This window comes from Glycine max, chromosome 9 (genome assembly GCF_000004515.6).
Source record: "Glycine max cultivar Williams 82 chromosome 9, Glycine_max_v4.0, whole genome shotgun sequence".
NCBI classification, from domain to species: domain Eukaryota; kingdom Viridiplantae; phylum Streptophyta; class Magnoliopsida; order Fabales; family Fabaceae; genus Glycine; species Glycine max.
In genome coordinates, this window is record NC_038245.2 from 39,820,974 (window position 1) to 39,846,168 (window position 25,195).

The window sequence follows — 25,195 nt, forward strand, 5'->3', positions numbered from 1 at the left end:
AGAATGGTGTGAAGCATCAGTTAAAGTTTAGTTTATGAGGTTTGTTATGACATTTTATTATTGTAAAAAAATTGTGCCCCATTTTATAATATGCTATTTTATTATTTTAAAATTAAATATTTTATGTAATTAATAATTATTGAAATTTTATATTAAGAAAAATATACTTCGAAAGTCAAAACCAAACTTTTTAATAATTGGAAGTGAGAATGGAAGAGGGGGAAGGGGGAATGCATACAACTAACTATAATGTCAAATGTACGAAATTGAAGCTTTATAAATAAAATGTGAGTTTTTTTGGTAGTGAATAAAATGTACTTTAAATATATTATAGTTTACAGAATATATTTTTGCCTTTTGTTGCACTTAAAATAAAAAATAATATAGTAAGAAAATATTGTTCCTCGCAAATCTTCCATCAATATATAATGAGATGTCAAATAAAAAAATGAATACAATCATTTTCTTCTCTTTATTATTTTCCACACAAGCTGTGTGTGTGGACGAGCAAAAAAAAGTGGTTTGTCTTAAACCGTCAAACGGAGACAACAAACCAATGTCCACACATCATGAGATAAAAGTAATTAAAACATTTAACATCCCATCCCATCGCAATGCAAAAATCTGATGTAAAAATTGGTAGCATTGATTTTTTGCTTATTCTCAGTTTCAATATTCTAGAATTAAATTACAATATTAGATCAACACACACAAAAAATACAATATTAGAAGCACTCAATTTAATTCATGAATTTCTACATTTTCACTTAATAAAATATCAATTAATTAGATATTCAAAATTAATACTGATAAAACAAAATTTTATATATTAAATTTTAGTTCTTCTATTTCTAATCCTAAATACCTTTGAGTTCTCAATATACAGGTTATTTAAAAAAAGAACTTCATTATTTATAATAATATACCTCGTTTCAATAATTACAAAATAAAATTATTCATGTCAAGTAAGAAAAAACCACTAAAACATTATACAGATATTTTTGCTTTTTATCACATTTTGAATACATCATGTTTAATGCCATTTTTCTATTCACATACCTAACCAGTGACCAAGTGTACTGCCCTGAATGGCTTTTGTTAAATAATTCTTTTAAGAAAAAAAAATCTAGTTGTTGAGATGATAAGTGTTAACTCATCAACGAATGTGAATTTGGGTAAATTACACTTCTACTCGTATTGTTTTCAGACCTTCTTTCATTAGTTAAAAAGCCAATTTCTCATTATACTTAAAAATAAAAAAGTTATTGTAATCATAAACTAATGCTAAAAAATCAATTGATTGATCACAAATAATTAATGTGATGAAAGTAAGATTCAAATCTTTTTTTTCTATGAACAATAAAAAACTAATGCCTAACAAATAATTGAGTCAAATAGTATTACTCCGAGAAGGCAATTCAACGGGTTCCATCACATTCTTAAGATTCCTTCTTAGGTTCTACAATATATACAAGATTCATAGTTAATTATAATCCGCAAGCTTACTCAAAACAGTAAACGTAATAAAAACTACATTTGTGAAATGACATAAGTAATTATTTTTCAATTTTCCCTTTTATTGCATCTAAAAGTAGAAAAAAAAATGAAAATTATATACCTATGAAAATGTTGTTCCTCCCAATCCTTTCATTTCAATATATGATGGCATGTCAAATAAAATAATGCAATCCTTTTAGTGTGGATGAGGAAAGAGGAGTGGTTTGTCTAGAACTGTCAAACGATCACTAACTTGTGTTCACATCATGAGATTAAAATAATAACAACATCTAGCCTTCCCAAGGTAATGGAAAAACTACCTTAGTTTTCATATTAAAAAATTGTTTTATGTCCAAATTTGTCAAGAGTTTGTAACAGAGAAAAAAATTGTTAAGAGTTCGTGATAATAGATTTCCATGAAAAAAATTGTAACAAAGATTATTAGATAACACGCCAACTTACTAGCACTTTTATTTATATAAAGTTTAAATATATTTTTGTATTTGCTTCTTGATATTTTAAAAAAAATATTTTAAATCCCACCGTGAGGTCTTATCCATTAAATATTTAATAATATAATTTATGACAACTAAAAACTATCAATATTTATTTTTAAATCAAATTTAAATTTTATAATAATTAAAAACCAAAATCAATTAAAGGAATCCAATGAGCCATTATCAGTACTAGAATTTTCTCCACTTCTCCCCGTTTGGGGGCTTTTGCGAGGCTGTGCACGCCATGCTCTCCAACTACACCAACGGCGTGCACAAGATGGAGGACGAAGGGGGCAGAGAGAGAGCGACCCATTGATGTCTTCCGGCAACACAGGGGACGCACACATGAAGACATCTTTGCCAAACATGGGTTAGTTCGCCGTGGGACAGTGGTGGTGGCGCTCGCGATTATGGTGGTCGGAGGCGTTGTGGATTAGATCTGGTCACCTCAGAATCTGCAGATTCCCACAAGCGGCAATCCCGCGGAGAATGTTGTCGCTGTAGCGCTGCAGTTGGAGTTCCTACAAAGTGGAGCACTTCTAGGCGATGACCGAGGTGAGGCCATTGTCGACTTCTCGATCACTTCCAAGGGGAGCATGTCCTGGCAGAAGCACCAAAAAGGGAGAAGCAGAGAAAGTTTTAGTAGGTCATCATGGACCATTAGATTGTTTTGATTTTTTTTTTTTTTACGTTAATTGATTCTAGCAATTTTTAATTGCAAAAAAAAAATTGTATTTGATTTTGAAATAATTACTTATCATTTTTAAATCACCACAAAATATCTAAAATAAAACTTTTTAACTATCAAAGAATAAATGTGAAATTTTTTTTTTATCAGAAATCAAATGATAAATTTAAACATAATAGATCAAAATATATTTAAGTCTTTATTTAATAAAATATAACTTACTATTATTAATACTTAATTAGTATTTATAATTTAAGTTTAAAACATTTAATTCAATGATTAGTTAAAAACTTTTATCATGATCTTAGAATTAGACCGCTTTTTTCTTTAAATTATTAGTATTTGGTTCCTTCTAACCCCTGAAGAATTTTATATGGGGACTAATCCACAAAATTCAGAACTTCATCTTTCCATCTCTATCAAGTATCAGGTGTCATTTATCTGTTTATTGATTTTTTTTAATAAACATATCCAAGGTTTATATTAACTGGTACGCAACGAGGAACTTATTAATTATTGTATGTTATAAGCACCTTCATAATATCTATCACTTCCAAGACATGACATCATCTTTGAACAAACTGAGTCAATACTATATTGGTATTGGCCAAATAACTCCACAAAGATTTCTCTACACAGGATGAGTATCCTCAGTTGATGGCAAAGTGCGTGCCACGACTTAAGGAAACATTGAAACTTTTCAACAAAGGATTAGACACCACCTATGACCTATATTCATTCAGAACCTAAGGTCCTATAGTGATGGCAAAGTTAATGCCACCATTTTGGGGGTGAACAAGTTGACCTTTCTAGTCAAACTAACCATTAGACAAGTGCTTTGTAAAGTTAACAAATGGCATTAAGCGTGAGGGAAACTAACGTGTCCTGAACCTACTGATTCAGCACAGGACTGAAGACTACCCCTCGCTTCCATTGGAACAAGGAAAACTAACGAATTTCTTAGGAGAAAAAGAATAGAATGAGTCCCATCTACGAAAGTAATGGTCGGGGTGATGTAGGTGTCTTCTGTTCCAATTTTTCAGATTGCATAAGGAATACTCACAATGCACCCTCTAACACATTCTTTACTATGTTAGAATTGATTGAAAAGTACATAATCATGAAGAATTCATTAAATAAAACATGAAATCCGTAAAATTTTAATTTTCAATAAATTTTAACTTACAGAAGAGTGTTTCTACCAACTAGGGTGAAGACCAAGTGCATTGTAGCTTTGCTACCGATGCAGCAGAAGGATTAGGCTAACACAACGAAGTAGGATATGGCGTAGAAGAGACGAAGGGAACGAGTCACAGTCAATAAAAACAAAATTCAGGAAATATTGAAGCAATAATGTACATATAATTATATAAAGAACTCTAAAAAATGGTGATGGACAGTTGCGTAAGTTCATTATAATCAAATATAACATTTTCAACTGTCACAAAACATTAATTGATATTTAACATCATTTCTATTCAACAAAATGCTGCAATTTTGAAAAAACTCTTCATACCTGCAAGAACATTAAAAATAAATAAATGAAAGCATGCTCAAGTGTATGGCGTCTGATAAGTAATATCATATAGCAGATGCTAACTATATTGTAGCTCCAGCAAAAGGTCACGAAAAGAAAATAGAAGTAACTTCCAGGACATTTGGAAGTGGCAATATATTTCTTTTTAAAAAAGAACAAAAAGAAAAAGAATGCCTCATACATGGACAAAGATTTCTAAATTAAACTCCAACTTAAGAACAAGCTATCAAGTGCAGAAACAGTGGAACACACATTCCACAAACAATACAACAAGCCTTGCTCTTTGAAATTTCAAAATTATCAGGGATAAATATCTTATCAAATTGTAATACACCACAAGATTTGACTTCCTTTACATTTTACAATTAATGTTCCTGGCAAGAAGATTGAAGTTTTATTTCACTTGTGAAGATAGAATTTTGGCATGGATAAATCGCATACCACATTTAGTGGCAGAGATGGCCAATGTTTCATCTAGCATCATAGTTTCATTAGAAATTTGGTGACTTTTGTTTGAGTCAGCAGATGAGAAACACAGAAAGCATCAAAAGCCAAAGATAGTAGAAAGAAACATACAAACAATTTCTACAATTGAAATCTTCCAAGGAACCAAGAAGGCCCTAAAGAAAGCAAGCATGACTTCTACAAGTTTCAACAATGAACATAGAAAGTCCATCAATAACTAAAACAAATTCAAGAGTTGAAATCTTTCAAGAATAAGAGGAAGTGCAGGAAAAATGAAAATAACATTACTTCAATAATGATCATTCAATGAATATATGAACCATACTTTTTTGTCGTTGATAATTGATATCTATATGGTCCTTCAGATTTGAAAAAAAAAAAAAAAACAGAAGCATATGAAGCCATGACCCTTAGCACTGAAATAAGAGAAGTTTTAAAGCACCCTGTACATTATCCATCATCAAATATAGCTACTTGCCAAAGTAAAAGGCATGGTCAAATCCAATTCAAATTCAATAAAGGGCAAGTATGCCATCCAGATCAAGCAGTACCAATAATTTCTCAAACATGTCTTTTTAGCAGTATTGGAACTTAAAAGCAAATTAATGAAGGTAGCCTGTAGTCAAAATTCTATTTAATAGGCTTTTCAAAGCCTAGATAAGGTGCAAGAGATTCTAGTCTTAAATGTAAATTGTAAATATATTTATAGCATGCTCGTTAATTCCCTAAAAAATGCTAGGTCTACTGGCTTTGACGTGTAGATAATGGGAACTAAGATCCAAGTTTAGCTCCATTAATAGATTGGACGTAATTAATAATTAGGAGTATAAGTGAGAAAATAACTGGTTCTGTAATAGCAAATCTATTAGAATGCAATTTTGTATTAGAAACTGCAGGATGATAGTTATGTGTAGAAAGTAACTGCTGATAATTATGTATTAAGATTTAGAAGTATATATCTGATAGCAAATCTACTAGAAGCAGTTTTGTACTAGAAACTGTATGACAGTTATGCATAAAAAAACAATCATAGGTAATTATGTATTAGGAGTATTAGAATATATCTTATAGTAGGTTGTGTAACTAGGAAGTGTGTAGTTATTTGCTGTTTGTGAACAGAGAATACTCTTTGTATGAGACTATTTTGTCTCTGGGACAGCAAGTGTATTGTTGCATTGTGTGTGATTTCAGTATTCAATATTATATTTTATTACTTTATCAATTAGTGTTCCTCTTCTATCACTAGACTTAATGACAAAACATAAAACTGATTGGGGAGATTTTATGGATAGTCGCATAAAATAAAATAGGGTCCACTTGTTTGAATATAATTACTCAAACTTCCTGAATGGTTTCTCTAGCAAAGTGTGGCCGCCTGTTAACAAAAACCAAGATCTTGGGTGAACACTTTCTAGTGCTAAAAGATTTGCTTCATTATTCATATCCTTCATATTTGAGGGCGAGCCCTGGTGCAGCGGTAAAGTTGTGCCTTGGTGACTTGTTGGTCATGGGTTCGAATCCGGAAACAGTCTCTTTGCATATGCAAGGGTAAGGCTGCGTACAACATCCCTCCCCCATACCTTCGCATAGCGAAGAGCCTCCGAGCAATGGGGTACGAAGTTTTATTCATATCCTTCATATTTAGCCATAATACTTAAAAAGAATAACAATTTTTTTTTCTTTCAAAAAAGCTTGATATATTACATTATTACTGAACATCTGCCATCAAGAGAATCATCATGTTGCCTATGAAAGGAAATTTTAATTTTAACAGAAGACAGATTGGAAAATTGAGTTTGGAAAATCTTGAGGTCTGACATTGTCCATGGAAATTATCATTCATTATTTGTTATGAAATTTAACTTAATTGAATAAATAAACAGAATCTATAACAATAAGAGATCCAAAAGACTGGAATTCTCATGTCAAATTTTAACATCAATAAGTCGTGTTGAAATTCTCAGTTTATCTCATCAAATACTTTAAATAGACTCCACCTATTTAATGTCAGGTACACGTGACGAACCATTACCCCAAGAGAGTCTCTGTATAGTGCAAACAAATAATGACTGAACTTGAAGAAAATAAATGTCTTAATATTCTGTCAGGCCTACCATAGTTATCAAAATCCTAGATAGTGGTATGGAGTGGCCAATCCCAAAACCGCTATAGTGGGATGGCAAATTGTGAGATAGCTGCTATTCAGAATTTTTTTATTAATATTTTTATTTAATTTATTATTATATTATATTATATGTGCTTTATTTAGTTTTGGTTTAAATACTCGTTTGGTCCTTATCCTTGCACCATTTTTATGTTTTACTCCCTATAACTAAAACTAGACATTTTAGTGAGTTTGTTTTACTCAAAACACATGTTTCCAGGCATGTTCAACGCAATTCCTGTGAGATGAAGCTTTGTCGTTGAAGATGGTTTAACACCAAACCAAACACAGCCTTAATCCCTACACATGCACTTTTAATTCTATTTTGATCCTTGCCGTTGAATGTGTCTAAACCCTGTTAGGTAAAACTGCCAAAAATCCGGCAGTATGGAGTAAACCACCAAATAATTGTTATCGGGGTAATCTGAATTTCAATTTACAAACCAATAATTTTTAAGAGATATGCAGTAACACTAGGATTGTTTCGCCTGAAATATGAGGAAGGAAAACAGAAGGGAGTGAAATGAGAGAGATAGGTAACATTTCAATCATGTTTGAAGGAAAATGGGAGTGAGAAATGATAACATTTCATGGGTCCCACATAAAATTCTTCCTCTAATCTTAGGCATGAAATGAGATCGATTTTTTCACAGAAAATCTTTCACCCTTTTCTGCATATCCTCCCTCATCACATCCGCATTGGTCCTCATTAAGAGGTCCAACATCTTTACCACATTCATGTGCAGCACCAAATTGTTAACAGGACAAATGTGCTGACTTACATATGTTATGACTTTGAACAGCAAAACACAATATTGGGTTGTGAAAGCAGTTTTGATTTTGTCCACACATTGCAGGTTTTCTCTGTTGTTACAAGAGTTTTTTCAGGTTAAAATGGTGTTTTCTTATTACCTCTTATTTCATTCATTCATTAATTTCACCCATCCAAACAAACATATCTTATCCACTTCATTTCATTTCTATTTCTTTTCCTCTTATTTCTTTCTTCTCTATTTTATTCCCCATCCAAACAAAGCATAAGAGTACTGATCCAGAACACGAGAAACAAAATAGTTCCTTCTTAAACCTTGAATTTGAATTTATGGAAAGCCATAATTATAAGTAGTGTAGTGGTGTATTATAAACTACAAAGGATAAAACTTGTGAGCTATACCATGAAATTATGGGGAAAAAGTGATTGAACATAGATTTAAGAGAAGGGGCTAGGATTATAGAGAATCAATTAGATGCATGCCAGGAAGGTGGATAAAAGAAGCAATTTATCTTCTACAACGTTTAATGGAAAGGTACCAAAGCAAAGAAAGAGATTTACTGGAAAATGTATATGACTGAGTGCCAAGAGAAGTGCTGTGGAAGACTTTGGAAAAGAAAACTGTTCGAGTAGCTTATATCCATCCTTTCATGTTATTCAAGAGTCAAGACATGTATGATATAGGTGAAACTAAGTACTTTCCTATAAGGATAGGTTTACATCAGGGCTCAATCTTGAGTCCTTCTTTAATCTAGTCTTAGTCTCTTAGATATGCTTATCAAAGAAATACAAAAGATTATCCCTACAGGCATGCTTTTTATAGATGATATAGCTTTGACTGAGGAATCAAGGGAAGAGGCTAACTTTAAACTTGGGTTTTGGAGATAGACATTGAAATTAAAAGGGGTTTTACATGAATGAGTAAGACAAGTAATGCATCACAATTTTAGAAAGAAAAAAGAGGAAAATGTGGCAACCTTTCTTTTTTTCTTTTTGTAATTGCTGGTGGAAACAAAAAATAGAAACAGAAAAGATTTCACTAAACCAAACAGGCCCATAGATTTCTTAGTCATGGGCCTATATCAGCCTGCTTAACAATAGCTTCTGTACACAATCCAAACAGACAATTCATAGTATTCTAACAAAATCTACTACTTCCTAAATTAACAATAATGCAGTATGGAGTCATTGACCGCCAAGAAGTTAAATAATTTTTATAAAATATACCCACTTCATGGCATGCATTTAATTTCATATTAGCAACTGAGTAGATCTTTTTTCAAGCAACAAATGGTTCACAGAATCATAGTGAACCACTGTAAGTATATGTCCTACTATTATATAAATATATTATATATTATGAAAGCAAAGTTCTAATCATGGTGGCTCAAGCTTGCTGTACTAGTTGCTAACTTCTCAAATTAAAACAATACAAAAGATTAAAACTGGTGTGACAATGAATTTTTATATTTATCTCCTTAGAGGTAAGTCGGCCATAAATTATTATTTTAGTCAAGACTTTTGCTTTTCAAGTCAGAAAAAAGAGAAACCAAACTCACATCCTTTGATGGCACATGCTAACTTCCATAATTGCGGACATTGATCAATAAGGTGATTGTGTCTAACAAAACAGAACAAAACATCACCAAAGCACTTCATACCCCCTCTCCCCCCAAATCATACACAACCCAGGGAACATAAAGAAGATAAAGTAGCAGCTGCACAATAATTTAGCTGAATTTGTAAGTTTAGAAACCACAATATTATTGAAGATGAAGAGAGAATTTTTCCTTCACAGATATTCCATAGCTGCAAGCTCAAAGAAAATACCACAGTAACTTCATTATCTTAATCATGATGCCATCAGAAACAGACAACAGCACAATGAAAAACCTAAACCATAATTTGCAAAACGCCCAGCCATCCAATGGAACCAGAATTCAATACTCAAAAGCAAGTGGTAACATCCAAACTTACATATAAAACACGAGTGGTTCTCAATCGAGATCTTCCTGTCTGGTCTCCGAGTCAAAATTCTGATTCCCCCGGTTTCCAGAGTTCGATTGCCCACCATTATTTCCGCTACTACCACTATTGCTATTGCTGTTGTTGTTGTTGTTGTTGCTATCATTGTTGGCACTCCCAACATTACTTGTCTCGGCAAATTGCCTAAACGGCCACGGCAAAGACACCCTAAATCTTCTCCTCTGCGAACTATCACCGCCACTGCCACCGCCACCGGATGAATCCGCAGAACCACCAGCGGGCCCCAATGCCATGTTCCAATTCACTTGTGGAGCTGCCCCACTTCCGGCACCATCACCACCACTACCGCCACCGCCACCACGACGAGCCCTCTGCTCGTAATCAGGATCATCTGTGGGCAATTCATACCGACAAACTGGACAAGAATTATGCAATTCCAACCACGGCAAAATGCAATCTGCGTGATATATATGCTTACAGGGGATCTGCTTCGCGGTCTCGCCGAGCTCGAAGGTGTCTTTGCAAACGGCGCACTGCGAGGAATCCGACGCCAGCAGCTCCTCGGTGACGGAGACGTCCGGCAGGCCCTCGACGGCGGACTTGGAGGCCGGCGGGGTGCCGTAGCGGTTAGGATCGTTCTCGGCGAGGTGCTGGATCAGCTCCTCGAGGCCCGGCCCGAAGAAGTAGTCGCCGTGGGTGACGCCGGGGAAGCGGAAGACTCCGCCGGGGTCGCCGGACTCGATCACGAGTTGGAGGTTGCCGCCCCCGCCGGCTCTTAGGGTTTGGAAGTAGTTCTGGAGGAAGACGAGGGGGTTGAAGGCATCGGAGGCGGCAGCGTCGGATCGGTCGCCGAAGAGGGCTGAGAGATCGCCGAAGGGAGGGGAGGTGGCAGCGCCGGGGAGGACGAGGGGAATGGTGGCGGCGCCGCCGAGGGGGAAGTCGGAGAAAAAAGGATTAGGAGGGTTAGGGTCGGGGATTGGGATTTCGAGTTCTTCGAGGAAGCCGCCGTTGCAAGTGGGGCAGAGGAGATCGGAGGAGGGAGAAGGGGAAATTGAGACGGTGCGGTTGCACTGGTGGCAGAAGTATTGGCGAGGCTCGCCGGAAGTAGCGCTGCCGCCGCTGTCGCCGCCGGCAGAAGACATGTCAAGGGATAAGAGAGAGAGAGAGAGAGAGAAAGAGAAGAGAGGATAATGAGAGAAGGGAAATAGAAGTAGGAAGGAAGGGATTGCAACTAAACGGAACAGAGAGAGAAGGAAGATGGAGTGGTGGCAAAATTGTAAATATCAATAAACGTGGAAAATCAATCTGAGTCGGTGAATGGAGGATGAAGTCACGCGCTAACTTCGGGAGTTGACATTAAGCGCGGCGGGACTTAGACCAGACACGACCATCTTCACTTTTCCAACCCCTCAATTAAATTATACAATAAAAAAACAGTATAAAACTTGAATTAATGTATATCTTATTTAACATTTATACTTATTGAAAATGGATACTATGCTTCTTGTTACCATCGAGGAGTTATCTTTTATTGAAATAATTTTGTGAATTTGTGATTGATAGGTAGGTAAATTAGTTAAAGTGTAAAATAGTTTAAAAATTCTGTACATGAAAAATTGGTATTTCTTTTAATATTACAGTAATATTATGTTGTACTACAAAAATATTATCTATTAAATAAAAAATTATTTGAATACATAATTGTTTTAAAAAATTATATCAAAAGAATATAATGGCACAACCCAAAGCATAACTCTAATCCATTCTAAAAACTATGAGGAGTCTAATTTCAAAATTCAAATTCGTCTAAATTAACTTTAGACTGAATTCAGATAATGAAACGAGTTGGACCCTGTTTGCCCTAAAGTGTGATAACTATAAGGTTTGGGAGGAGAACATTCTTCTCCAATTTGACTAAATTTATGCTATTAGGAAGGATAAAACACTGAGTATTATTGAAACTAACACTCAAGATGTTGATGATCTTTATGAAAAAATGGAAGAGGTCCATTTGTCTCTTTATGATGTTCATATATAATTAAAGACCAATATATTTGTTGGTATTTGGGGTTCTGATATATGATGTGTACTGGGCTTAAATTACCGAGGTCATATTGTCAGAGAAACTGGAATTCCACATCTCATAAATTTCACTTTCTCAAGTGCTATAAGCAGCCAATATAGTAGTATGATTAAACCTAAGCAACACTGCTACAAATTTAACCAGTTTAAGTCTTCTTCTTCCTGATCTATCAAACTATTTATCATAACCACCAGCTTGATCATTCTAGCAATAAGAAGGAAAAGGTTACACCTGCAAAAGAAAAAGAAAAAAGTTTAAGATGATGTAAAAGTTATTAACTGAAATATTAAAAATGTTTTTTTCCCAGAACTATTGGAACTTCAAAGCATATACCAACCAAAAATACACTCACACTGCTTCAGATGCTGCACTGCAGTGTCTACTGATAAGCGTTTCTCATTTCTCAAGTTTTAAAGGAGGGAAAAGGCATTATGAATCTATGAATCTTCCAAACAACCAACAAGTTCATGTCTCTAACGATTCTCTAAGCTCTATCAATTAGTTTTGAAAGCATTGAAAATATTTTTGAAAAATAAATTTGGCATTTTTTAAAAAAGGACATAATGAGTACAGACTGTATAGTAAAAAAAGTAAGATGTGTAATCTACAACAATCATTTTGATAAAATAATTAGGAATATTCAACTTTTTTTTCTTTTTCCCATACAATTGTAGTTCCTAACCTTACTTTTTGCCCTTTAATCCCTGTAAAAAAAGAAAAGAAAAGTTGATTACTCTCAAGCTTGCTTGCAATAAATTAAAGCACGGTTTTCCTTCGTTGGAAGTTGATTGCAATACCAGAATTGAAACAATCAACCCTCTAGAAGACCAATTCAAACCAAAAAAGAATTATTCTCAACCAATAGGACAATTAAACATGGAAATCCCATTACAAATCCTCATAAAAATCTCAATTGCATGAAGTCCTATGTTTGTATAAAAAGATGCTGAATCACAGATTCACAATTGTCATAACTTTTTGGTAATACAAAAATCTCTAGTTGCCTGACTGGAAACTAAAGCTGCTGGAGCAACTACCAATAGTTTGTGTGGGGGGTTTTACCCCAAATGGCTTACAAGTTACAAAGGAAGGACAACAAACTTTTGAGGGGTTTTCTGACTATGCTCATCATTTATTGTCTCACCTCCACCATCTAATTCTTCAAAGTTATAATTATCATAAGATAATCCCTTCTCTTTTCCAAAAAAAGCAAGATAATCCATTCTTAACAACATCTTCCTTGTCACATGTGCATGTATGGTCTCATAGTATCTTTGCCTTACTGGTTTTTTTTTTTTCGACGTTTTATCCTCTGCATTTCATTCTTAATTAGATTGTGTGGTCTGTTGCACTTTGACTTGTTTATTTCATTTCATCTTACCCTTATTGCTGTAAGTTTGATAATAAGTCCATTTCAACATAGAATTACCCTTAAAGTTAGTCGTTACCTACATCACTAGTTTAAACTTTAAATCAAAACCAAGCTTGTCAGTGTCGGAATTCTATCTGACATTCAAAAATAATTCAATAATTATTTAGATAAAGATATCTAAATATATATTTTAATAAAGAAAAAGATAGATTAAATTATTTTAATATATTAGAATGTTATTTTTATTTTGAAAAAATGTTAATATATATAATAATATATTAGATTGGTTAAAAATAATTATAATTAAAGATAATAAAAATAATAAATAAAAAAGATTGATTAAACAAATTTCATATTATGTATCATTATCATTCTTTTATAAGGATAAATAATTTCTTCTCTTAAAATTAGACACACATAAATTATTTTTTTGATATTAATAGGTTGCTCAATAGAAAATGAAAAAATTCTTAGGATGTCATTCTCTGGAATTCTTTTATATTTTTCGATAGCAAGTTTCCAATCTTCCATACTTTTTCCAACCAAGCTGGAGCCTATCACTACCAAAGCCAATGGAAGGCCTGAAGCATACTTTACTACAAGATTTAAGACCTCTTAATTTGTACCTTGGATCAGCTTTTTCGTTTTCAAAAGCTTTCTGTGTAAGCAACTGAAGAGCATCCTTCTCATTCAACTCCTTCACCTTGTACCTTCTTTTAACCTTATGAGATGCTAGCAATTAATTGTTCGTCCCTAGTGGAGATGATGATAATTATGCTACCAGGACCAAACCAATCAGGTCTTCCAACAGGTTCCTGTAATTGCTTGAGCCTGTCAACATCATCTAGAACCAAGAGAACCTTCAATTGTTGGAGCCTATCATGTATCATTGTAGCTCTTTCTTGACAACTTGTTATGTTGATGTCCTTCTCCATCTCCATGTATTTTCGTAAGAAGGATGCTTTGGAGGTGTTCTAGCCCACATTTGTTTGATTTTCCTACCCCACCCATTCCGTGAAACCCTAACATGTGGACACCATCATCAGTTCCAACATCCAAAAGCCACCTTACTTGTAGCACTTGTGACTCTAGTCCAACTGGGTAATCCGCAACATGTAAACAAACGGGATTAATCTCCCGAGAGACCTGCTCAACAATCTTCTCAATAAACTTGTATTCATATCCATCTCTGATCTGTCTCAAACAAAAAGAAGTTTTAATGCATATGCTGTCAAGGTTAGCAAGCATTTCATTTTCTCTTAAATTTTTAACGTGATTAAATTATTAAATAAATGAAACTTAATCCAATAAAAATCATAAAGTAAAAAGATTAGTATGGTTGAATACCCTTCTTTCAGATGATAGCCAGAGAAGTCCGCTACTTTACACAGCCGTCTTCTTCCATTTCTGCTTAGCCAATGCTTTTTCATAACTACCTCTCAGGTGTCTGACATCATAAGGATCCACCATATAAAAGACAGGTATAACCAACATCCCTTTCTCTTGAGCGCAGTGAAGGATGGTTGCAAGTTCATCTAAGCAAAACGTGGAAGAAGCATAGTCTTCAGAGAGCACAGTGATTGCAATCCTGGACTCATGAATTGCCTTCAGAAGTGCTGGTGTTATTTCCTCTCCTCTCTGAAGCTTCTCGTCATCAATGAAAGTATGAATTCCCTTGTTTCAAAGAGCTTTGTAGGGAGTGCCAGTGAAGTCATAACGTGTGTCTTCCCCTCTGAAGCTGAGGAACACATGGTAGGTGAGTGCGGGGGAAGGCGTAGTATGATTATGGCATGGGTTGAAGTGTTGGGATGGGAAAGTAGAATCAAACTTGAAATATGAAAATGATAATGTCAAATGCTAAGGGAAGAACCAAACATTAATTTGACGCGGTCATATATAACTAGCGGGAAACACAGCCGATGTATTTTTGTATTATTATATATATTGTATATAAATTAAAAAGAAAAAAAACTCAGACATTATCATATATTTATTTTATTGTTGAAAAAATAATTTTTATATTTCTTTAAAAAAAACATTTCAAGTTTTGTTGGAATAAAAAATAAAAGCTTTAATTACTCTTTTGATCCATATAGTTTCACCATTCATACATTTTTAGTCCCTATAGTTTTAAAGTACTTTTTTTAGTCCCTATCATTTACATTTTAATTTTCTTTTAGTTTCTATAATTTATATTTTAATTCTCTTTATCATTTGCATTTTAATTTCTTTGTAGTCTCTATAATTTGAAAATATTTTTTTTAATCTTTATATTTTATATTTTAATTTTTTTTAGTTCTTACCATCAAAATATGAATAATATTATCAATTGCAATTGACTACAAAAATATTACAAATAATTCGTAACTAATTTTCACAAGATAATTTATAATAAAAAATAATTGATAATTTATCACTAATTATTTTTATCTATTTTTTTGTAGTAATTAAAATATAAATTATAGGGACTAAAAAATCATTTTCAAATTATAGATGCTAAGAGAGAATTAAAATATAAAATATAAGGACTAAAAAATCACTTTTAAATTATAAAGACTAAAAGAAAATTAAAATGCAAATTATAGATATCACTTTTAAACTATAGGAATAAAAAAGATATGAGTAATTTAACCAAAATAAAATTAAAGGAAGTAATGAGGTACTTAAGGATTTTAAAAACAGAATGAAATGAATATATTTAAGAAATACTTATTTATTTAAGAAAAAACTAAGAAAATATCGGGATAGTGTAAAATCTTAAATTTAAAAAGATATTGTTATTTCTAGATAACATTAGTTAGTTTACAATGTTGATGCTTAAAAGGGTTAAAAAATACTTTATCCAATACAATCATTAAGAAATATAAATCTTGCAACAATTATCAATAAAAGAGAAATTTTAAGAGATATGAAAAGAAAATAAAAATAAATTTACAACTATCAAATTATGGGTATTAATTAGTAGTTAATACATACAAATCTAAGATTACCAAAATAAAGAAACAATACAAACAAAATTACATTTTAGAAAGAAAAAACTGATTTCAATTTTAGATATTATTTGTTAATATGGTATAAATGAAAAAGTGAAGAGTTATTAGTGAGTGGTTACAATATTAAGTGGTTCTAATTTTAGTTGAGGGGGTAAAATAATAAAATAAACAAGTAAATCAAAATTTGTTCAAAATTTTGTATTCCTCATTTCAAAAATAATAAAATAAAAATTCATAACTCACAAGCATGTTGCATGTATCAATATTTTTGTAAATGGAAATATCTTATTCTTTCATTGGAAAATGGAATAAAAAGTCTGATAAGGAAAGAAAAATAAATCAAGGTGGGGAAAAAAAATTAAAACACCGTTTTCTTTCATTGGAAGTTGAATGCACTTGACTCTCACTTACAATACTATAATTGAAGCATACAACCCCTTAGAAAACGTATTCAAACCAGAAAGAAATTACTCTCAAACAAGAGTAAGACTAAACCATGTAAACCCCATTACAATTCTGGCCAAAATATCATTTGCATGCAGTCATGTATTTGTATAAAAAGATGTTAAACCACAGTTCTGTCATTCATTCAATCCATTATAATAACTTTTGGCAATACAAAAATCTCTGGTTAAACAGAGCAGTCACTAGTTGGCTGCAGTTTGTTCATCATTTGTTTCACCATCACTATCTAATTCTTCAAAGTTATAGTAATCATCAGATAATCCCTTCTTAAATGTTTGACACCTCAAAAACATAATGAAAACAAATTTTCATTCTGTATTTCGATAAAATTTTATAAAAACCGAAACATATTTTTGTCAAATATGTATACATATATCACGAAAATACACTTCTGTTATATATTTTGACCAAATCTTTTATTTAATTTTTCTTAAAGTATTTTGCTAACAAGTGTTTTTAGGGTATTGGTTAAAAAATTAAAAAAATAAAATATTTAATGTGAAAATCATATGAGAGTGTAAAAAAAGTCATAAATAACACAATTTTATGTATCTTAATAAAAAATTTCTGAGTTTAGTTTCTTAATCAATATTCTAAGGACAATGATTAGTATTTTTCTTTCTTAAAAGTTAAAGTGTATAAATTGATTTTAATTAACTCATGAGATAAGTTTATATAATTCATTTTATCTTTTTTAAGAAACAAATAACAATAAGATTCTCATTTAATATAAGTTAGGAAAGAAAATAATTAAAACTTGAAAAAAACTTAGAAAAAGAATGTAAAAGATGTCAAGGCTGATGATAGTACACAGGGATGCCAAGTGGGTAGCATTTCTCATATTTTAAAACAGACTTAAGCACAAGGGATGCAAAGTCCGATGCAATAAGATTGTACAAAGGGAGTATATATATTTTTCTGAAGTTGATCTAAACTACTACTAGGTTTAGATTGAAAGCCTTGTAAAAAAAAGGCTTAGATTGAAAGCAAGATTTATTAGCAGCTCAATTCATTGTATGATAAAACCTCAGCTAGCTATTCATTTACAAATTCTAACTGATTCTAGTTCCCAAGCTCATTTTTAGCTTTTTAATCCTTCTTCGAAAAAAAAAAAGTTCACATCTCACAAGGTTTTTGGAACATTTTTTTTTTTTGTAAAATGAAATCTCAAATTCTTAAGTTGTAGTAAAAGGATCAAAAGTAAGCTAAGAAAAGAAAAGGAATATAAAATGGGGAAGGAATTTAAAACACAGGTTTCCTTCATTTACAGTTTACACACCTGATTCTCACCATGCAATACAAGGATAGAATCAAGCAACATCCTATAGAAAACCAACTCAAACCAAAAAGGAATTATTCTCAACCAAAAGGAAAATGAAACTAGAAAACCTCACGCCAATTCTTGCCACGTAGCCTTTATAAAAAGAGATTGAATCGCAATTCTTTTATTCATTCAATCCATTTCCACTACTTCTAGCAATAGAAAAATCTCAAGTCAATTAATTAAAGGGAGAAGAGAGATCACCTGCAATGGAAAGCAATACTGCTGAAGCTACTCGTAATCGCATGTATGAGGATTTTGAGCCTTATTGCAAATGGCTTACAAAGGATGGACAAGCGACTCTTGAGATTAATTTGAAGGGTATTGAAATTCCTTTTCTCCTTATATGTTCTTATTTGGATGACATTAATCTTAATATGCAAATTATATTTTGAGTCAATTTATTATCCATTAGAATTAGATGTTGAAGATTCCATAACAAAAATATAATATGTAAGTGGGAAAAATTCTCATCTTCTGTGTTAATTTCTTAAGTTAATATTAAATTCAAATTTTAAGTTCTAATAATGTTCCGCTTATTAGACTACTATTTGTTATTAAATCACCTACAAATGTCTATTTATCCGTGTGAGGTGACATAATGTTCCCATATATCACCTAATTAATTTCTCTAAACTTTACACCTTCATTTTTAAGGATATGGAACTTAAGAATATTATAACTAATCGCCCCAACTTGATAAGTAGTAAGAGAAAATATTACAGACATCAACTAAAAATGTAAAGAAAATCATAATAATAAATTAAGATGAAATTTATTCTAATGTTATACATGGTGATCTTTTCTAGTCTTAAATTTTTATAGGTTTCAAAAAGGAGCAACTTAAGATTCAAACCTACGACTGGGGGATCCTAACAATTCATGGAGAAAGGCTTGTGGATGCATCCAATGATAAATGGAGCCGTTTCCGTAAAGAAATTAAAATTTCAAAAGGATGTAATATGAATTCAATCCGTGCAAAGTTTTCCCATGGGGTTCTTTTCATTGCAATGCCTAAAGAAGCAGTCATGGAGAAACATTTAATTTGGGGGGTAGAAACAAGAAAGAGAATATCACCCACTAAAGTTGCAATTGGAGTGGTCTTCGTGGTGGCACTTGGGACTTATATAGCTCGAATAGTAAGTAGTGATGCAATAAGAAAGTTGATTAAGTACTAGACCACAAAAACTACAATGAGGTGGGGTTAAAATCAGGATATGGTCTATGCTAATAATAATGCATAGGATTGCATGCTTTCAGAATGTTTTATGTGGCAATGAGAAAAAGTGAGTAAGGTGTTCATATTTTATGTTTACTTGTAACATTACCTTCGAAGAATAATAATAGTGGTTTGGATCACCTAAATTCATTCATGCTTTGATGGTAATTAGTGTTATTTATTAATTTTTATTTATTAGAGGTTATATCACCTAAAAAGTTCGATTTAAAAATTAATTAATTAATTAATTAAAGCTTAAGAATAATTAAAATATTAAACATAACTTAAAAAACATGGATAAATATTCATTTTGGTTTTTAAAAATGGTAGAAGGTAACAAATTGGTCCTAAAAGATAAAAAAAAAGTTAAATTTAGTCTCTAAATGTGTAAAATAATGTGACACATGGGTTATGTGGATAATTTAATATCAAATTGATTCTCAAAAATATAATTTATTATTAAATTGATCTTAAATATTATAATTTACTGATAAAATGATCTTACAAATTTAATCATCTATTAGTTATACTTTTTGTATATTCAAAAGTTAAATTTGAATTAATTTTTTATCTCTCAAGAATCAAAATGGATAACCCAGATAAGATCTGACTCTATTCACATGATTTGTAAATATGATTTATATAATGGAAGAACTCTTGTTTTATTCCCTTCATATTCAAAATTTTCATGGGTTAATGACACACACTACCATAGCAACATTAATTTTTAACTTAATAAATTGAATGACACCTTGGTCTTTAAAGTAGAAAAAAAAAGGACCACAATAAATTATTTAGTCTAAAAACATTGATTGAGACTAAGAGTATTATAAGATTTTTTTTAAAATTATTTATCTCTTTTCATAAGATAATTTTTTAATTTTTAGATGTGTTAATTATTTTTATTTATATATATATTTTTATTTAATTATTTTATTTCTAAATATTAATACAAAATAAATAAATAAAAATAATAATTTTAAAATGATATTACAAATAATTAATAGATTTATTAAGATGAACTGAAATAACATAAATTAATTAAAAAAAGTCATACATTGACATGACAATGGGACGGGACGGGTATTGTCTTCACAATCCCTTACCCAGACCCTCCCAACATATCCCTGATATCGGGTTTAAGTTTATTATCTCATCTTCGTATCCGTCGGGTACTTGTTGGGTATCGAATATCTCCGACCTCGTCCCATACCCGATTCAAATTAGAAAAATATTATTTTTTTAAAAAAATATTAAAAAATTGATTTTAGAAAAAATAATTTGATTGCGAAATATTTATTTTTAATTACTTATATATCAATAAATTTATTATAGTACATGTGTCTACAAAAATCGTTAAGAAAATAATATTAAATTATGTAAAAATTCTAAAATAAAATTAACTAGTAATAAAAATTTTATATCTTTTAATTAAATTATACAAAAATTCTAAATATTTTAAGTGACGGAACGGATTCGAGGTCGAGACAAATCTAGTAATATCTGTACCCATACCCGACTTTTGATTATAAAAAAATCTGAATGAAGTCATAATAATCGGATATTATCCGTCAGTAGCCAGAGGTGGAAATATAAACTTTCCCTCCCCAATTTCTGTCCATGTTTTCATCTGCGGAAACTCCTCCGTTCTCAAAACCCTAACCCGACGCCACCATTCATCCGATCCAATGAGTTCGAGAGGAGCCAGCGCGCTGCTATCTCGAGCCAGCAGGATTCGCTCGAAGCTTCAAACGGCGCTGGAAGCCACCGTTTTGGAGGTGGACGACGTGTCGTACCAGCACGCGGGCCACGCCGCCGTGAAGGGAAGTTCCGACAAAGAAACCCACTTCAACGTGAAGATCGTATCGCCCAAGTTCGAGGGCCAGAGCCTCGTCAAACGACACCGTCTCGTCTACGACCTCCTCGCCGAGGAGCTCCAGAGCGGCCTCCACGCCCTCTCTATCGTCGCCAAAACGCTCCACGAAACAAACCCTAATAAGTGACGCGTCGGGAGTGTCAAAGTTCGAGGCTTTTCCGCCGTGAGTTCATAAAGCTTTGGTCTTCAACTTCGTTTGGAATTTGTTTGCGCAATTGGGTCTTTCTGTGTTGGGTTTTTGAATGCTGGGAAATTAAGGGTGTGTTTGGATTTTCGATGGGAGTGTTCCAAAAATATGTTTGAGAGTAAAATCAAGGTTTAGGGTCTGTTTGAATAAACTTTTCCCTGAGTACTTATATGAGAAGAAAATAAGAAGAGAGATGAAAGAAGTTCCTCCATAAGTTGAAGTGAACTTATGCATAAGCTACAAAATCATGTTTTTTTGAATGGTGGAACTAAGTAAAGTCCTGTTTAGATAAACTTTATAAACGGTTGTAAGAGAATAATATAAGTTAGAGGGTTAATACATCAATAGGTGATTGAATTATTTGGGAATTTTTAATGAAGTTTCTAAAAAAATTAAAAATAAATTGTAATTGGGTTCTTAGATCTCTTACAATTTTTGTAATTGGGTCTTGGAGTTGGTAAAACAGCCACATATTGTTATTTTTATGGCAGTTTCAAGCTGTAGTAAACTAACTTAGAGAAATTTGTTTAAAAAATTTGTTGAAGATTAAGGACTTAATTACTATTAAAAATGCTCAAAAAGTTCAGAGACATATTCATGTATTAAACCTGAGTTAAAATCAACTTATGCACTTAACTTTTATAAAAGTTGTCTCTTCTAGCAAACTCCTTCAAAAGCTGCGGTAAATAAGTTGATTTTTACTTATGAGAGAAGTTTAATGTACAACTTGGTCCTATTATTGATAACTTGTGTGGTACTTTAATCCTTCAAAGTGCATATTTATAGTTGAAATTAGTTTTTAAATGTGTCAACTGGCTAAGAAGTTTAGCCTTTTAAGTTGTCAATTTGTGAACAAGTTTATCCTTCAAAGGACTAATTTGTAAAGATGAAAACTTCTAGGACTAAAGCAACACAAGCTTAAATTTTGTATTAACTATATGATATTTAGATATTTACTTGGTTTGAGTTTGCTCTGTGAATGAACCCTTAATCATCTTATGTGGCTGAGTGATCCATAGAATGTGAGATGTTTTACAATTATTTGTGATAAAATTGATTATATGCTACTTTCATTCTACTTATTTAATATGCTTGTGTACTTTTACTTATTGGATGTGCATAACAATTTGAGTTATCTTATTGCAAAACTTTCTGGTGTCTAATTGACAATTTCCTTTATCTTGTGTTGTGACAGTTATTTAATTAAGACTCTTGCATTTTAGATGTGCATGTATTGATAATGATGGCAAACTAATTTTTTTCTTTCAAAGAATTTGGTATGTTTAGATTTAATTTTGTCATTAGTTTGTAATGTCAATGGGGGCTCCCAGCAATAGCAAATGTGAAAAGCTTCTCATATTGAATTGCCTTTTAGATTTTTTTTGTGCAAGGGTGGTTTCACCCTAGTAAGATGAGTTTTATGGGATACGGGTCATGGTAGTAAACTTTGGCCTTTTGTCTTGGATGCTTTCAATGAGTTTCCACAATTCCATGCATTGTTATCAAACTCAGGTGTTAACTCGTTAAATTGTCTGAGTTTAAGAGCTTTCCTCTCCAAATTGCACTCACTTGTTTCTGGAATCGTTTCTTGGTGGGATCGCTTCGGGTGGGGATTGTTCAAAATCAGCCAAAAATAGTTAGCTTGGGTCTGATTTCATGAATTCATCTTGCACTAGATGCACAGCAAAAGAATGTTGAGTTGTGGCTGGACCCAAACAATTAGGGCTCAGTTCTCTCATGTCTTCTCTCACTCGATTAGGGCTCAATTTTCTCACAAAACAGAGTCCACATTCTGCTGTGTTGAAGTCATAAAATGGAGACATCTTGTGTTGAAGTCGCCGCTCCCTTACTTTTCCTCTTGCATGTCGCTTCTCCTGTTTTGAAGTTGTCTCTCCCTTGGCTGTGTTGAAGTCGCCTCTTCTGTCACACTCACACCTTCCTCTGCCATTTGCAACAGGTTAAAGCTCCTTCCTCTGTCACAGCGACCCATTCAGCTCATCCACTCATGTGAGTCTAATTTTGGTCCATTGTTTTCACTTTGACTTATCAGTGATAAGCTCATTCACTTTTTGATCCATTCAGCACTAATGTAACTATAAATCTAATACCTTTTGGTCCATTTACTTTCCTATCAGCTCATTAAGTGTTATGTTTATTATTCTAATAAGTTTTATTTATTATTGTTCTGATGCATTTATAAATTATAATTTATTCCTTACTTTGGTTCTCCTTTAGACTAGGACTGTCTGACTGTGGAACCAGCAGTAAGGTCTAATATATTTGTATATCAGTACCTCTGGTACTGCTTTTTATCTATCTAATATATTATCTTTGCCGATAAAAAAAAAAAAAACATGATGTCTGATATTGGTGGATCTAGGCGTATGTGGTTTTACCACTTTGCTTTATTGTGGAGTTAAAATGTTAAATAATTGTCAGTATTATTGTTATATTTATGCATTTATGTTATTTATAGGTTGTTTAATATTATTTTTATATCAGATAAATTTTTATAAGTTTAAGACTTAAGAGTCATGTCTGCTGAAGCTCTACAATGATAGTCCTGTGCTTTTTGTTGATAAAGTCTGACTAAAGCTCCTATGATGAATTAACCTGATGCCATAAAACTTCTAATTCCATCGTTCCAATTTCTGAAAATTAATTAGTTTTTCTTATTATGTGTAGAAGAAAGTAAATCTGAGGAGCTTCTGTCAAACTTCTTGATATTTTGTCGACAGTTTTTACAAAAGAAGTGATTTCAGGATTGTTTGGTTGCTTCTCTCACTTATTTTTTTTGGATATATGCTTCCCCCCACTTCTTTTTTTTTCTCTCTCGATATATGCTTCTCTAACTTCTTTGTTCTTGATATTATGCTGACTTTTATTTTACCACCCCTTTCAGTTTCATTCAATTTTGCTGGGAGGATGTCTCACTGGATTTGAAGCTTAAAAGTATCAACTATAAAGATGATTGCAAATCCTCAGAGAACAGCAAATTGCATTTCATTGTTTGGATTTTTAGTGGAAGTAATTGAATTATGGGACAGATAACAATTATAATTACAATAATATAAAATTTCGACCTTGATTTTACATTCGCTGCACCATCTTTGTCTAAGCCACATATACAAGCATATTTGGATTAAATTTTGGATATCACGCTTTCACCTATACAAGTAACTTTTTTAATTTCTAATCAAAATATAGTTTGAAATTCGAAATTATCTTCAAAGCTAACGATGTTATTTGTGGATAAAACACACCTCGTATTATGGTTAAATTAACATCCAAACATGCTTGAAGTGTTCAATTGAGCTTAAGTACCCATGAGCCATAACCTATGGTCTCCACTAATATGATCATCAACAAACACAATCTTCAGGGTCTCGAAATGTATACTTCCCAGCCACTGGTTGAATTTAGAACATAGACAAACAAATATGGTATGCCAAAAAAGTAAGAATCCAGACACGAATACTACAAGAAATAACCGGCGATACACAAACATATACAAGAATAATGTCATCTAGCAGCAATATCTAAAGGCATAATCACATCATCAGAATCATATACATGTATAATCACATCTATAAGAGTAGACTCTAGTAGAAGGGAAATTATCTCAAACCACCACTTTTCTATGGTTCCAGTTAAATTCTATAACTCAATTTTTTCAATTTACGATATATAAATATACACATTGATTGGAACTATATATAGTCTCAAATCATGTAATAATTTATACCGGTAGAGAAGATTCATTTCTCACATGAAACAAGGTTTGAATCCTATTGGAAGAAATGCTCACATTTAACACTTAATTCTATGTAATGGATTCACGTTATATTTCCTTTGACATCATGTGTTATTTGGTTCATTTTAATATTGCAAAGCTGATAATGGTCAAAAAAATTTTTTTTACCTGAAATAACTATGCTTTTCTTTGCAATGTACTGTTGATATGCTTAATCTACTTTCAAGTATTTTCAGTCACCACACTATGTTTGTGTTTCAGATAACAAACCACACTGAAATTGACATGATTATTTGGAAATATTTATCTCATAGTTGAC

General features: G+C 32.3%; 3 protein-coding genes across 7 annotated transcripts; 2 read left to right on the forward strand and 1 right to left on the reverse strand.

Annotated features, from left to right (window-relative positions):
- Window positions 1-2,106: 2,106 nt before the first annotated feature.
- On the reverse strand, window positions 2,107-10,986 carry LOC100784504 (E3 ubiquitin-protein ligase RING1-like). Of its 4 annotated transcripts, none has more exons than XM_006587362.4 (2): window positions 9,598-10,926; window positions 2,107-2,595 (listed from the first exon to the last, which is right to left on the reverse strand). In XM_006587362.4, the coding sequence occupies exon 1, from the start codon at window positions 10,746-10,748 to the stop codon at window positions 9,618-9,620; it is 1,131 nt and encodes a 376-aa protein (XP_006587425.1). In that variant the 5' UTR covers window positions 10,749-10,926; the 3' UTR covers window positions 2,107-2,595; window positions 9,598-9,617. The 4 variants fall into 4 exon arrangements, with proteins under 4 accessions (XP_006587425.1, XP_003534093.1, XP_040860905.1 ...); XM_003534045.5 differs by lacking the exon at window positions 2,107-2,595 and adding an exon at window positions 4,070-4,198 and having other exon boundaries at window positions 9,598-10,986; XM_041004971.1 differs by lacking the exon at window positions 2,107-2,595 and adding an exon at window positions 4,245-5,043 and having other exon boundaries at window positions 9,598-10,927.
- A 6,888-nt stretch (window positions 10,987-17,874) lies between these two features.
- On the forward strand, window positions 17,875-19,199 carry LOC100792976 (inactive protein RESTRICTED TEV MOVEMENT 2). Its single transcript, XM_003534060.5, has 2 exons — window positions 17,875-18,161; window positions 18,666-19,199. Exons 1-2 carry the CDS (start codon window positions 18,050-18,052, stop codon window positions 19,016-19,018), a joined length of 465 nt encoding a protein of 154 aa, XP_003534108.1. The 5' UTR covers window positions 17,875-18,049; the 3' UTR covers window positions 19,019-19,199.
- Window positions 19,200-20,595: 1,396 nt separating this feature from the next.
- Window positions 20,596-24,215, forward strand: LOC100791752 (protein BOLA1, chloroplastic). 2 transcript variants are annotated; one of them, XR_416044.3, is made up of 3 exons: window positions 20,596-21,098; window positions 23,080-23,129; window positions 24,025-24,215. XR_416044.3 is itself a non-coding variant. In XM_003534057.4 (2 exons), exon 1 carries the CDS (start codon window positions 20,748-20,750, stop codon window positions 21,060-21,062), a length of 315 nt encoding a protein of 104 aa, XP_003534105.1. In that variant the 5' UTR covers window positions 20,613-20,747; the 3' UTR covers window positions 21,063-21,098; window positions 24,025-24,215. The 2 variants fall into 2 exon arrangements, 1 of the variants encoding a protein (XP_003534105.1); XM_003534057.4 differs by lacking the exon at window positions 23,080-23,129 and having other exon boundaries at window positions 20,613-21,098.
- The last annotated feature ends 980 nt before the right edge of the window (window positions 24,216-25,195 follow it).

What these genes read in the sequence shown, in the direction of transcription:
- LOC100792976 (XM_003534060.5), top strand. Translation starts at nt 18,050, where the DNA reads ATGGAAAGCAATACTGCTGAAGCTACTCGTAATCGCATGTATGAGGAT. An exon ending in TCTTGAGATTAATTTGAAGG is followed by an intron (nt 18,162 to 18,665) that starts GTATTGAAATTC and finishes AAATTTTTATAG; the next exon opens with GTTTCAAAAAGGAGCAACTT.
- LOC100791752 (XM_003534057.4), top strand. Translation starts at nt 20,748, where the DNA reads ATGAGTTCGAGAGGAGCCAGCGCGCTGCTATCTCGAGCCAGCAGGATT.
- LOC100784504 (XM_006587362.4), bottom strand. Translation starts at nt 10,748, where the DNA reads ATGTCTTCTGCCGGCGGCGACAGCGGCGGCAGCGCTACTTCCGGCGAG.